The sequence below is a fragment of the Hibiscus syriacus genome, unplaced genomic scaffold, assembly GCF_006381635.1.
Source record: "Hibiscus syriacus cultivar Baekdansim isolate YM2019G1 unplaced genomic scaffold, ASM638163v2 tig00014064_pilon, whole genome shotgun sequence".
In the NCBI taxonomy this organism is placed as follows: domain Eukaryota; kingdom Viridiplantae; phylum Streptophyta; class Magnoliopsida; order Malvales; family Malvaceae; genus Hibiscus; species Hibiscus syriacus.
This window is the reverse complement of record NW_024062313.1, coordinates 282068-296067: the sequence shown is the minus strand read 5'-3', so window position 1 is coordinate 296067 and position 14000 is coordinate 282068. Positions and strand designations below refer to the sequence as shown.

Genomic DNA, 14000 nt, shown 5'->3' with positions numbered 1-14000 from the left:
TGAAATAAAGGTTGTTGTATGAAAATCTCCGTGCATTAGGGAGTATTTATTGTTTTGAAGTAACTTGGGATTTGATAGGTCGTATTTCTTGCTATCCTTGAAAACTTAGGTCTCTCTGTTGATGCAGACATGAGTGTTTTTTTGAATCTCAGGAAGCTAGTGAAACTCTCGTTTACCGGTGTCGAGAAGGGGAAGGGGAAGAAGAAGCAGTTTTCAACTTTTCATAAAAGATTCAATAACTTCCATCAATTCTACACCATTAGTAACTGATCGACGACTAGGTAAGCTGTCAACGGACTAGGTTAACAGTCTAGGTCAACTTTTCATTCATTAATGTTGAGTGACCAATTTATAACTTGTGAAAGTTTAGTATAAAAAACGAAAATTTACTCAAAGTTTAGTGACCATTTGTATAGTTTACCTTTGTAAGTATCATTCTATAACTCTCAAGATTACACATTTATTATATCACTATGATATATGAATAATTATATCAGATTAAAATCTTAATAGTTATTAAAAGAATAGTTATTAGTCTTAGTAGTTTCGAGTTTAAATATTAAAATCTTAATAGTTATTAAAAGAATAGTTATTAGTCTTAGTAGTTTCGAGTTTAAATATGACATTTACGATGATGTTCAAATTTTTATTACCAAATGATTGAATAAAAACTATATTATAATAACCTTAAACTAATAACAAGAATATTACATTAAAAATTGGGTGCCTAGATAAAACTGTTCAATTGTCTATGAAAGTACAGTGGAATATACTTGTATGCGTATTTAATAGTTAATACTTGGCCAAATTGTGTATATAGGCCGTACACAAAATTTAAAAAATCAAACGTCACCTGAGAGATTCGAACTCTCGCGGGAAAATCTCACGTACTTAGCAGGCACACGCCTTAACCACTCGGCCAAAGCGACGCTTATGCATTATGTTTGAACTTTATATTAAAATTTAAATCTATAAGGAGTAAGCAGCTCCTACTCGTAGATGGAAATATCTTAAGAGAATGATAATCTACGTTGTTATTAGTTGATGGGACACACGTACATTGATTTTAGCGGATCTGAGTTCAACCATTTATATGTTTTCAACTTCTTTCAATATTAAAATCCTACTATCTGTTTCAGCCATTAATATAGATCATCAACTAAGTTCAGTTAACCTTCATAGCATGAAACCAGGACATGGAATACTAGTTTCTGGCATCCAACAAAAGGTTAGCTTTTGGAAAAACCTACACTGTGGAGACATATTTCATCAAATTATCTCATGTATCTATACTTACTTTTGATCATCCTACAATGTCCCATTTGTTTATCTGATCGTCAGTTTCTGGCATAATGCAGAGATATTTGCAACTTCTTTCAATATGGATCATCAACCAATATTTTGTTTTAGCAAATCTGATTTTAACCAACTATAGTTTTCAACTTCTTTCAATATGGATCATCAACCAAGTTCAGTCTACCTCCATAGCATGAAACTAGGACATGGAATGCTAGTCTTGGCATCCAACAAAAGGCTTTTGCCAAAACCTAGACTCTGGACCCATATTTCATTAGATTGTCTCATGTATCAATATTTGCTTCTGATTATCGTAAAATGACCCACTACAATGCTCTCACTAAGAATGGAAATCAAATCTCTAACCTATTAGACTACCTAGGAAGGCTGACTATATGAAACAACTGAGCTAAATATCGGATTCGTGCTGCATGTATAAATTATGGCTATCTCTCTTTTTCTATGGATACTGCATGTATAAATTATGCAGGCAGACAGTGTATGAGGTCTAAAAGACAAAACAGATATCTTAACAATACATGTTAAGGATTATGAGCATACAGAACTCAAGCATATCGAGAAGTCAACATTTATGGTTTTTATCTCGGAATATGTCGATAATATCTCACATTAATGCCTATATCTATAAACGCCAGCCACTATGTTGGAACAAGGACCTTAATCTACAGTATAAGCAGGTTATACCTTGTCAAATCGAAGGTGTAACACCAAAAATTTAGGTGGCTTTTGTTCCTCATTTCGATCAGTGGCCTCCCTGAGATAGTCTGTGCTAATTGCTCGACTTTGAACCTTAGGTTACCTTAACAGATGCATGAACAGGTGCTCTTTTACTCAGGTGGCTCGAATAGCAGTGGCATAATACTCCCTCGTGCTCCATGAGAATTCTTCAGGCAGCTCTTTGATAACCGGAATGTCATCCTTCAATACATTAATAAAGTGATCCACATCAAATATATCCATGAATGAGCTGCTAGGAAAATAATTACTTCAGAAAAATGTCTCCTTAAAACAGGGGCAAAAACCAGACATTTCCCATTGGCATAAGCAATGGAATGGATAATTTCCTTCCCCGTAAAGTACCTTGAATCTTGTCAAACAGGATGTACTCCAAGATGTGGGATCACAATCGTTGCATTCAGTATTTTAGCAACAGTATCACATATCTACAAAAACAGGTACCGTAATATCTGAGTCCTGATTTATTTTTCAAAGCATACAGTTGATTTAAATATAGAATCAAGAGAGCTTGAAATATTGGAATGTTTCATAGTTCTCGTCTCCTCTAAGCATGTAAAATGCAAACGAAAACCTATCCCCATTCTTTGCTGGTTGAGTCCCCAAGAAATACCTGGAGGCATCAAGAAATATAACAATCAACTAGTTTAAGTTCATATCCTACCCACAAGAAGCAAATTATGAGCATTTCATTTGTCATGTTAACACATGTAAGCTATGTTACGCAGGCTCTGAAACGAATACCGAATTATCTGTCCAACATGGGTATGCTACCATGTTTCTGTTAAATTAATATTTTATTTATATAATATGATACTTAACTCATTAAGCGGATTCAATGGTTAAAAGGAGATTCTTTAAGGTCTTTAGTTTAAGTAATTACATCTGCAAGATATGTGCACATTGTCAATCGTTAAAAAAATTATAAAAAAATATTATATTATATTCACCCAAACTATTCTAAAGATATAAATAATATAAAATTCTTACTTTATGTTGAGGATTTGAGAAAAATATTATATAACCAACATTATTGAATTAGATAAATAGTTTGAATTTTTAATATGTATGATTAATATTATATTTAATTATTATAAATTTATGGGTAAATCATGAAAGTGAATGATCATATATAAGGTGACTATCTTAAAACTAAGGGTAAACTACATGTTTAGTATCTAAACTATCACTTTTGTTCTGTTTTGATCATCTTTTTTTTTTTTGTTTCAAAAGTACACCAATGTTACATTTTGGTTTTATTTTAGTCATTCACTGTTAAAAACTTGTTGATTTTAGTATTTTAAGGGTTTTTCTTTTTTTAATTTTAAATAAATTTGGAGGGTTTTGTAAAATTTAATTTTTTAAAAAAATAAAAATTTCAAAAAAAAATATAAATATGATATGTGTCAAAAACGATATTTTTTAATTGCAATTACGGTCGAGATACTTAAAATGATAATATTTGTAACATTAGACACCTATATTGATTGCAAAATGTTTAAGCACCTAAATGAGAAAAAAATGTATTAAGCCTAAAAAATTTAATGATCGTTTTATAATTTTAAAAGATAAGTAAAAAACTATTATATTTGAACATAATTAAATAATAAAAAATTATTTGAGCATAATTAAATAATTTTATCAAAAGACAAATGAATTTTTATTTAATATTTTATTAAAAATAAATTTTATTGTTTATTTGTTTATCATCATACATAAATTTCAACACGATTTTTTTTAATTTTAAAAAAATGACATGTAATTATTTAAAAATTATCAAATAAACATAATATTGAAAATCATTCTCATTTGGTGTGGTACTACATATGCATGGGCAGCACAGTAGGATGGCTATCCATCTATTATCGATTCATGGTGTGTTATGGATATTAAGTTGTATATTTTATTCTTAAATTGCATATCATAAGTTACATTCATAATTTGAAAATGACATGTAACTTTCCCACCGTAATCAACGTTTCAGTTAGCTTCACACGGCGTACTTACTTAATTGACACATTTTATCTGTAATATTTTTTTTTAACATCTATTGATTAATATTTTTTTGAAGTAGTACCCTTTCGGCTGACGTGGCACAAAGGCGCATTCCTGGAAAAGCGCTTTTACGGGATTCTGATGACTCGGATGCCACGTGTGGAAGACGCATTCCCGGGGACGCGCCTTCCATTTGGGTTATGCTGAGTCAGATGCCACGTTGGTACTTCTTTTAATAATAAAGATTTTATTTTTATTATTATTATAAATAATTAATATGTTATGTAAAGTGTTTCAATTATAATTTAAGAATTATTGAATGTATTTTTTAAATGTATGAAATTATAATATTACACGTATTGTTATATATTTATTATTTTTTTATTATCGATCTATTAATTTTATCAATTAATTATTTAAATGTTATCAATCTAGTCATTTGTTATCAATATTTAAAGAAAATATTGATGCATAAGTCAATAAAATTAGTATAATTACACATTTAATCTTCAATAGTTACATATTTTATCAATTTAGTCTTACTTTTAATTTGTTGGAAAATTTGAGTTATATAAGAGATGAGAAGATGATTTTGGTGTGAAGAATGAGGGAGGGTTAAGGTGGTTTATATAGAGGAGGAGGGGTAGTAAGGGAAAAATGAATGGGGTATTTATGACATTTAATGGAAGGCGCGTCCCTGGGGATGCGCATTCCACACGTGGCATCCAAGTCATCAGAATCCCGGGAAAGCACGTCCCCGAGGATGCACATTTGCGCCACGTCAACCAAATGGTGCTATTTCGATAAATATTAATCAACGGGTGTTAAAAAAGAAATATTACAGATAAAAGATGTAAATGCGCCGCTTCACACGTGTAATTTGAATCATGTGAACCCACATTATGAGTTTTATCACTTTATGGGTAGCTAAAGTAGGTATACTTTTTTTTATTACTACATTACGTCCTGAAATCAATTTTTTATATTCATGTTAATATGTAATACCATAATGATTTAATATTTTTTTTAAAAAGTAAACAACCATTAAAAAATGAAGAAAAATATAAAACAATTTAAATACAATGTAGTATATGTTTATAGGCTCTCAATCATTTAACATTAAACGCTCATATATCTTTAAATATGTGATACTCAAATCCAAAAAATCTAAAAATAATAATAATATTTTAATCACTAATATGACTTGATTCTTGCAAAAATAAATTTAAATTTAAAGCGAGTATATATATATATATATATATATATACAATAATCAAAACCAATAAAATAACATACAATTCAATTTTGGTTAAGATGGGTATAAACTAATGAGAAAATAACCTCAGTGACCAAAAATCCTAGATAATATACGATTTTGACTATTTTTTTTAGATTTACGAAAATGACCAACAAAATCGCAATGCGATCTCTAATTCGCATTGCGATATCTACTATCGCAAATTCGCGTTGCATTTCGCGTTGCAATAGTTGAAAATCGCGTTGTCGTTGCGATTTTCCAAATTCGTTGCGATAGTTAAAAAAAAAGATTTTGTTTCTTAAGAATTTTCTCTAAAAAGATAGTATCCGCGCGGACGTGTCGAAGACACGTACGACCACGACACGACACGAGACGGACGGCGGCGGCAGCGCGCGAGAGTCCCCATTATTCTCTATCACTCAACAAGGAAGTGGAAAAGCCAAGCCTTAAATACCATTCCCACTAGTGTTTCCAATACTATGTGGGATTGAGTATTACCAACACTTGTTTCCAATACAATGTGTTTATTCAGGAAACATTAACAAGCATGCACCTTAAAACAACTGAATCAGCAACCAATTGCATTAGTATTATACGATTAAATATGTCATAATTAAAAATCAATCTACAATCAATCGCGATTATTGTAATTTTAAGCAAAACATTCAAAAATAATATCATTATTTAAGGCTCAATCTCACATAGTATTGGGATCAAGTGTTGGTAATGCTCAAATCCCACATAGTATTGGAAACACTATTGGGAATGGTATTTAAGGCTTGACTTTCTCACTTTCTTGTTGATTGATAGAGAACAAGGGGGACTCTCGCGCGCCTCCGCCGCCGTCCGTCTCGTCTCGTCTCGGGTCGGGTCGTGGTCGTGGTCGTGGTCGTGGTCATACGTGTCTTCGACACGTCCCGCGCGGATACTATCTTTTTAGAAAAAATTCTTAAAAAACAAAATCTTTGTTTTTTAACTATCACAACGAATTTTCGCAACGACAACTGTAGACTATCGCAACGAATTTGTAAAATCGCGACGCGAAATGAAAAATCGTAACGCGATTTTCAACTATCGCAACGCGAAATGGAAAATCGCAACGCGATTTTCAACTATCGCAACGCGAAATGGAAAATCGCAATGCGAATTTGCGATAGTGGAGATCGCAATGCGAATTAGAGATCACATTGCGAATTAGAGATCGCATTGCGATTTTGTTAGTCATTTTCGCAAATCCAAAAAAATTGGTCAAAATAGTATATTATCTGGGATTTTTAATCACTGAGGTTATTTTCTCTAAACTAGTATCAATATATAAGAATAAAGCTAAGATGTTGAAATTCTTGAAAAAATTAATTTTTTTATATAATTTAAATTTCTGTTTATAGTTTTAATGATAACTTAATTCCATACACTTTAAATTTTATAACTTTATTTTTTTAACATAAATTCTAAAAAAAATATTTTTAATATAAGATTATCTGTCTGTTCATATAAATATAACACGAAAACAAATAATATTATTATATGAGGGGGTAAGCACGTGACAGTTGAGCAGCTCACCAATCTTCCAACTGCATTTCGTAAATGATTAATGATATTCGGGGAATTTCAAAATGGAACGACGGACTAAAAATATTTTAAGAAAAATGAAAATAAATGTCGTTAAATGAAAAATTATATTATATACATGTAAATCTCGAAAATGTCATTAAATGCTAGCTAAATAAATCCAGAATAGTTTAAAGAAAATAAATGTGTAAATACCATTCAAAGTTTCATCTAGCGTGCTTGATTACACCGGAAAGTTTTGTTGTTCGTCAGTTTAAATATACGATTAAAGAAATGTCTTACCGAAAATATTAATATTTTTTAATATTTTTAATAAAGTATTATTTAAAATATTTTTTTTATTGAAAATATTAATTTTACTAACTAATTTTCAATAGAAAAAAATAATGTTTTAGGCAACGTTTTACCGAAAATATTAAACATTTTAAGTAAAGTTTTACCGAAAATTTTAAATATTTTAAGTAACGTCTAATATTAATATTTTTGATAAAAATAATATTTTAAATAATATTTTATTAAAAATATTAAAAATATTAATATTTTCGATAATATATTTTTTTAAACGTATATAAATAATGTCAAACCGGAGACATCCCTGACCACACCTCTCTCTCTCCTTACTGTAAGGATAAAACTAAGTCACATCAGATCTGCGTATGCTATTAATATATTTCATATTTATTGAAGTTTAGAATGAGAAATATCCATTTTAAATTTGTTTTTTATTTTTCATTTTATTAAAATAATAATAAATTTAACTATTGAATTTTAAATGTTGAAGTTTAAACCCAATCCACATTTTAAATGATTTTTTATTAAATTTAAGATGATCACAAAATAGTATTTATTATAAGTATTTATAATTATTTAATAATAAATTTTCAATCACTCATGTTTGAAGTCATTTGACAATGATTCATTTATTTCAAATGAACTTATTTTTTTATATATAAACTTAACTCGAAACTTTTATATAAAAGTTCTTAAAATTTAAGTGGAACTTCAAATCTAGATATATGATCAACTTTTTAATAGATACGTGATATGAAACGTTATATTTGAAAATAGAATTTTAAAAAATAATATTACTTAATAGATTATTAATAATATTATATTATATTATATTATTGATTTATTTTGTTAAAACGTAATATTGTAATCTTTGGTTGGGAATATATCATTACTTGATGTATTATTGATGATGTCATATTATACTATTTGATTGATTTTATTTAGAATAATTATAGGATAACGTTTGTTTAAAAAAAATTATAGTCATTAACAATAGATATCCCGTAGACGTGAATGTTTAAACGTAGATTTTTTAAAAGAACAATAATTTTTTTATAATCGAGATAGATTGATAGGTTCACTATTAATTGTTATTAAAAAAAGTAGTGTGACATATTAAAATTCGTAGATATAGTTTTATAATATTTTTAATTTTATTAATTTTCATATATGATTTTTTTATAATATATGAAAATATGGAATTAATTAAAATATATACTTATATAATTAATTAAAATATTTATGCTAAAACGGTTATCGTTAATGAATTTCCATATATTAATTCATTGTTAATTATTAGTATTTGCGTGGGAAGTTGACAGTATTTTGATTGAATTGCCCCATTTTGAAACAACCCAATTCATGACAATTTTCTCTCTCTAGGTCTATGTTCTTCCAGTTTCCTTTAATCCTCCCAGTTCCTCCTTAGTCTATATAAATATTCAATTCTTCTACTGATCTACTATATAGCTATCCTTTTCCAAGAAATCAAATAATCTCTCTGCTTTCTTAATTTGGGTTTTCAACTTTTCATGGCTTCCGCTTTTACTGTTCTCAGGCGGCTCTACCTTTCCATCTACAATTGGACCGTCTTCATCGGCTGGCAAGCTTCCTCATCTCAGAATTTCTTCCCCCCCCCTAATCATCCCATTTTTTAACTTCTCGGTTTTCTTTTGCAGGTTTCAGGTTCTGTTTTTGGCTTTAAAGACTTTGAAAGAATCAGGTCATGAACATGTCTATAATGCAGTCGAAAAGCCTCTCCTTGCAGCTCAATCCGCCGCCGTTTTGGAGGTTTTCTTGCTTCTTCGATCACCCCGTTCTTTATGCTTTCACTTAATTTTATTTCCAAGTGTATTAAGTTCAATTAAATTTGTTTCTCTTTTATTTGACAGATTCTTCACGGTTTAATAGGTGATTGAAGAGCGCTCTCTTCTGATGATGATGAAAAGCTCTCTTCTTCTGACGATGAAAAGAACTATAATAGTTCTCGAGATAATTCACTGATTTGAATTTTATTTTGTTTTGTTAATTTTGGCAGGTCTGGTTAGGTCACCAGTGTCATCAACTCTGCCACAGATTGGATCAAGATTATATTTAACATGGGGAATTTTGTGGAGTTTTCCTGAGGTAACAGAAGAAAAATTAAATTTACAGTCTTATGTTCTTTTATTTTATCTTAATTTTTAATTAAAAGTTAAAATGATGATCGCGATTTGTAGATTCGAACCCACATTCTTGTTACTTCGTTGGTCATCAGCTGGGCCATTACAGAGGTAAAATTAACGGAATTCTGCTGTTTTTCTTTTCCGTTTTTTCCTTCAAATTTGTAGTTAATATCAGCAGGCTTTAGTTGGTGATGAGTTGAAACCGATGAATATGTTACTCTTCATTAGTTGATCATGCTTTTGTTATGTTTGAGATATTCTCTTTATGTATTCAAAGTACAATTATATAGAAAGATTTTACCAATTGTAATCTTTGTTTGTTTTCGTTGTTTGGTCAAATTGATTACTTGGATTGTTATTTCTAACTGGATTGGGAGATTATTCTGAATGCATTTGTGTCTTTCTCGTGTTTAAAACTATCACCTCTCTTGTTTCCTTGCAAGTAACCCTGTTGAACACTGACGTTCCAATAACCTTTCACATACATGGAAAAACTTTTAAGTTATTTAACATACCCCTGTCCGAAGTATATACCTGTGTCCAACATTCACACTTGTGTCCAAATAACATAGTTTGGAACTTAGCATTGAATCTTGTTATCATTTTTACTCATCATGCCATCATTTGTTGAGAGCTAATGTTTCTCTCTACATTGATGATGCCAAAGGGAATTTCTTTTGTAGCTATAGATGTCAAAAGGAAATTAATTTTTCATAAATTCCCTGTAATCGCAGATTATTCGCTATTCATTCTTTGGCATGAAGGAGGCCTTTGGTTTTGCACCTTCATGGCATTTGTGGCTTAGGTAAATAATACATGTATTCTGTTGTTGTTAAGTGGGTGTGTCAAATCCATGGTGTTCATTTTGTTTTTTCGAACAGGTATAGCACGTTCTTGGTTTTGTATCCAACTGGCATCACCAGTGAAGTTGGCCTGATATATTTTTCCCTGCCATATATCAAGGTAATATATCACGGCTTATGTGTTCTACACCTATAATTTCAATCAACTATATAATTCGATGAAACAAATAGAGTTTTCCTGTTGATGGTTGCCAGGTGATATTTTATTGTTGTATGACCAAATACACATAGAAATGTTTTGAAGAGCAAAGGATGGATGTTCAAATACTATACGCTATTTTCTTAAACTCCCCTCACCTTTTTTTTTACCATTTCATTCCAATAAAATTGGAATAAGGTGAAAAGCACATGCTTCTCGATTGAATAAAACTGTTGTATCGGCAGGCTTCTGAGAAGTATTGCATAGGAATGCCAAACAAGTGGAATTTCTCATATGATAACTTCTACGCTGCAATTCTTGCCCTTGGGATCTATTTCCCAGGTATGAACTAAGCATTTCTCATTTAGCGTTTCGTCTCAGCTTGATTTGATTACTTGCTTCGGTCATGCTTATTCGAAGGGCCTATTGTTGTTGCAGGCAGTCCGCACATGTACCGTTATATGCTGGGGCAGAGGAAGAGAGCTCTTTTGAAATCGAAAAAGGAGTGAAACACTGTCGAGATTTGCACAGCATTGTGATACCAGAACTTTGTGCACGTATCATTTCATTCTTTTCAGCATTACTTTTGGGCTAAAATGTTTGAGTTGAGTTTTGTGTTCAATATGACGAGGATGGCGCAGCTACTGAATTTACCAAATTGTAGGTAAGTTTGGTGGTCTGCTCTGGGTATCCTGCAAATCTCTCTAGTTTTGTTGTGCTTTTTCATATTGAAGTATCAAAAACAAATAAATTTAGCTAATTTTTTTATAAACATATTTATTTGTGATGTTAAGTGAAAATTTAATAGAATCAAAGTTGTATTGCCTCTATTTGATAACAAATAAATTAAATAAGAAACTGTGTTCCCCGATGATCATCGATTTTTCCTCCATATCAGTAACTTTTTTATCAATCTAAAATCATTTTGTTAATTATTTCAACTTTTTTTGTTATGTATTGTTTTCTTCAAATTTTAATTTATATTTTATATGCACAGATAAATTCTACAGTGAGGTGACTAAGAACATAGTTTATCCTAAAATATTCTTTGAACTGTGAAAATGAACCCAAAAATAGCATGAGAGGGAGCTAGAGCTTCGCAAAATGAAGAAACCAGCATCCATACCCATACCATACACAACATAAAAGTTGGAATATTGTTTTTAATTTTAGATTCGAGTAAATCTAAATGTTTAGAATTTTTTAATTATTTTCTTCTATCATTCAATTTTTGGGCTTGAATTTTCTTAGCCAATTTTCTAATCATTTTAATTTTTTAATAAATTTAAATTATTAATTTTTATGATCAAATTAAATTAGTTATTTTTTTTATTAATTTGAGATAATTATAAGATAATAATTGTTCAAAGATTTTCAACAAATTAATAATAAACATTTAAATATCCTTACATATACATACTCAAACTCAATATTTTTAAAGATAATAAATTTCTTAAATGCTGAGATTGTTACTTGATCTATATAATTAAATTTCTAAATATGTGTTAAATTTACGTATATAATTATAACATTCTCTTGATAAATTATAAATAAAATGTCTGCATCTACGCTCAAACCAACCACTCATCATAATCATTTCAAACACTCCCTATTATTACTTTTTGCATCCCAAACATTTTTATATGATTTATCTTCCTGAATTTCTGTTCACACTATTATCGCTTTCCAACTGATTCCTATTCTTTAATAAAAATTTGTACATTTCCATTCAATAAAAAAAGTAATAATATTTAGTTATCTAATTAAAAAAATAAACTTTTTTTAAAACCCACAAATTAACCTTTCAGTTTTCATAAGATAAAGAAATCCTCTTTTTTGACAAAAAAAAAGAAAGTTTGAAAGGGTGAGGCGGGATTTGCTTTATCTTTAAATAATAATAATAATAATAATTTTAAAATTAGATATTTAAATTTATTATGTTATCATGGACAACATTTTGGATTTATATATTTAAATTTATTTTAAATTATACTTTTTAAACCTACTAAATTTAAATTCAAATATAATTTAAATATATATTGTTATATTTTCAATTGATAAATTATTTTATACTACTTAAAATTTTAATATAACTTATTATAAATTTTGTGATCTAAACTTTTAGATAAATTTATAAATAAAATTTGTCGACTTGAAAACATAAAATGTTATGAGATTGAACAAAATTACATAAATGTTAATTCATCCGAAGTGGATCCAATTCATTTATGAAGGGACAAAGCTGAAGAATTCGGACGCCCCACCAAAGTTGAATGCATTTATTATCGCTGGTGCGAGGGAGGAGAAGGACAATCCCTCGTGAGAGCGAGTCCCAAACCAATTTCAAACGTACATTTTGATAAAGTTTGGGAAAAATAAGAATTAAACAAGTGTTTTAGAATTAGCCAAACCCATTACTTCTACTACTAATACCACCGCCACACCCTTTCCTTTTAGATTTAAATTTTCTTCTCTTCTCTCTTGGGTTGGGGGTGATGGGGGAGCACAAGAATACCAGCAATAACCGATGGAACTGGGAGGTCAGTGGCTTCGAGCCACGGCGTTCGTCGCCCTCCTCACCGGAGGAGCTACCGGGGGCCAGTGTTGCGCCGTTGATGCGACGGTACTCGATATCCGCGGCAGCGTCGTCAGTTGTGTCGCCATATTCTTCGGAGTTTTCTAAGCAGGCTTTGGCTTCTAAGGTGCTGCGTTTGAAGGATAAACTTAAGGTAACGCTGAAAATCGGCTTTGGATTGTGAGATTTTCGTGTAAATACTTTCGTCAAGTTGCTTTAGTATCTTAATGTGATTTTAGCTAAGCTTCATTTTTACGAATTAGCATGCAGTATTTAAGCAATTTGTTTTAATCTATCAACTTTAACAAATAAAACTAGGATATGCTTTTTTTATGTCATTTTCTGGAAGATTAGGTTCTCATAACAGTATTAAGTTTTAACGGAAAGTTTATGTTTCAGATTCTGATGAACCATAACTTATGTATCAGCTTTTTCCTTTTAGTGTTAGAATTTGATAAAGTGGACGAGAATGTTAATTGCTGTTTATGTGGAGAACTTAGTCAGTTGAGAATGTTTAATAATGGTAACATTCTTGTTACACAAGCTTCGGATCCTGCTTGATGGTCCAAATTGAGTTGGTTTGAACTGTTGTAAGATTGTGCATTGTGTCAAATGTCGATTAATATGCCTGTTTGAAAAATATTTGAATGGACTTTGATGCAGTTCCATGTCCATCCTATATGACGGTTTTATGATAATGCTGTGGAAAACTTGTTGACAATTCATTACCAACAATAACATGATTCATTACCAAACAAATGAAATAGCTTGCTGACAATTCAAAAGTTGATTAATCTAATGAGTACTAACTAAAATTTATATCTACTTATAGATCTGACTTATTTTTATTTGGAAGACATTAAGGGATCCGGGTTCTGATTTTCTTATGTGATAGTTTTTTCTTGACTCTATTAATAAATAAGCTTCTATGTTTTGTGCAAGTTGTGTTGTCCCTCCTTGATCTGAAAAGATAGCTCATGGATTAGGTGATTACTAGGGGTTGCAGTTGGTCATGAAATTTGAATAAAGCTTTTGGCTCTTGTCATATGCATTCAAGATTCATAAAAGAACCTTTTTTGGAAATTTGGAA

The 14000-nt window shown here is 30.1% G+C and overlaps 1 protein-coding gene, 1 non-coding gene and 1 pseudogene across 2 annotated transcripts; 2 read left to right on the top strand and 1 right to left on the bottom strand.

The window, feature by feature from the left end:
* Positions 1-847: 847 nt before the first annotated feature.
* On the bottom strand, positions 848-929 carry TRNAS-GCU. Its single transcript has one exon. It is a non-coding gene; the product is annotated as a tRNA-Ser (tRNA).
* Positions 930-8613: 7684 nt separating this feature from the next.
* LOC120206853 (very-long-chain (3R)-3-hydroxyacyl-CoA dehydratase PASTICCINO 2-like) lies at positions 8614-11046 on the top strand. The gene is made up of 9 exons (XM_039206428.1): positions 8614-8771; positions 8848-8959; positions 9061-9079; positions 9207-9295; positions 9388-9441; positions 10068-10138; positions 10215-10296; positions 10581-10677; positions 10774-11046. Exons 1-9 carry the CDS (start codon positions 8701-8703, stop codon positions 10842-10844), a joined length of 666 nt encoding a protein of 221 aa, XP_039062359.1. The 5' UTR covers positions 8614-8700; the 3' UTR covers positions 10845-11046.
* Positions 10456-14000, top strand: part of LOC120206854 — a 36719-nt pseudogene continuing 33174 nt past the window's right edge.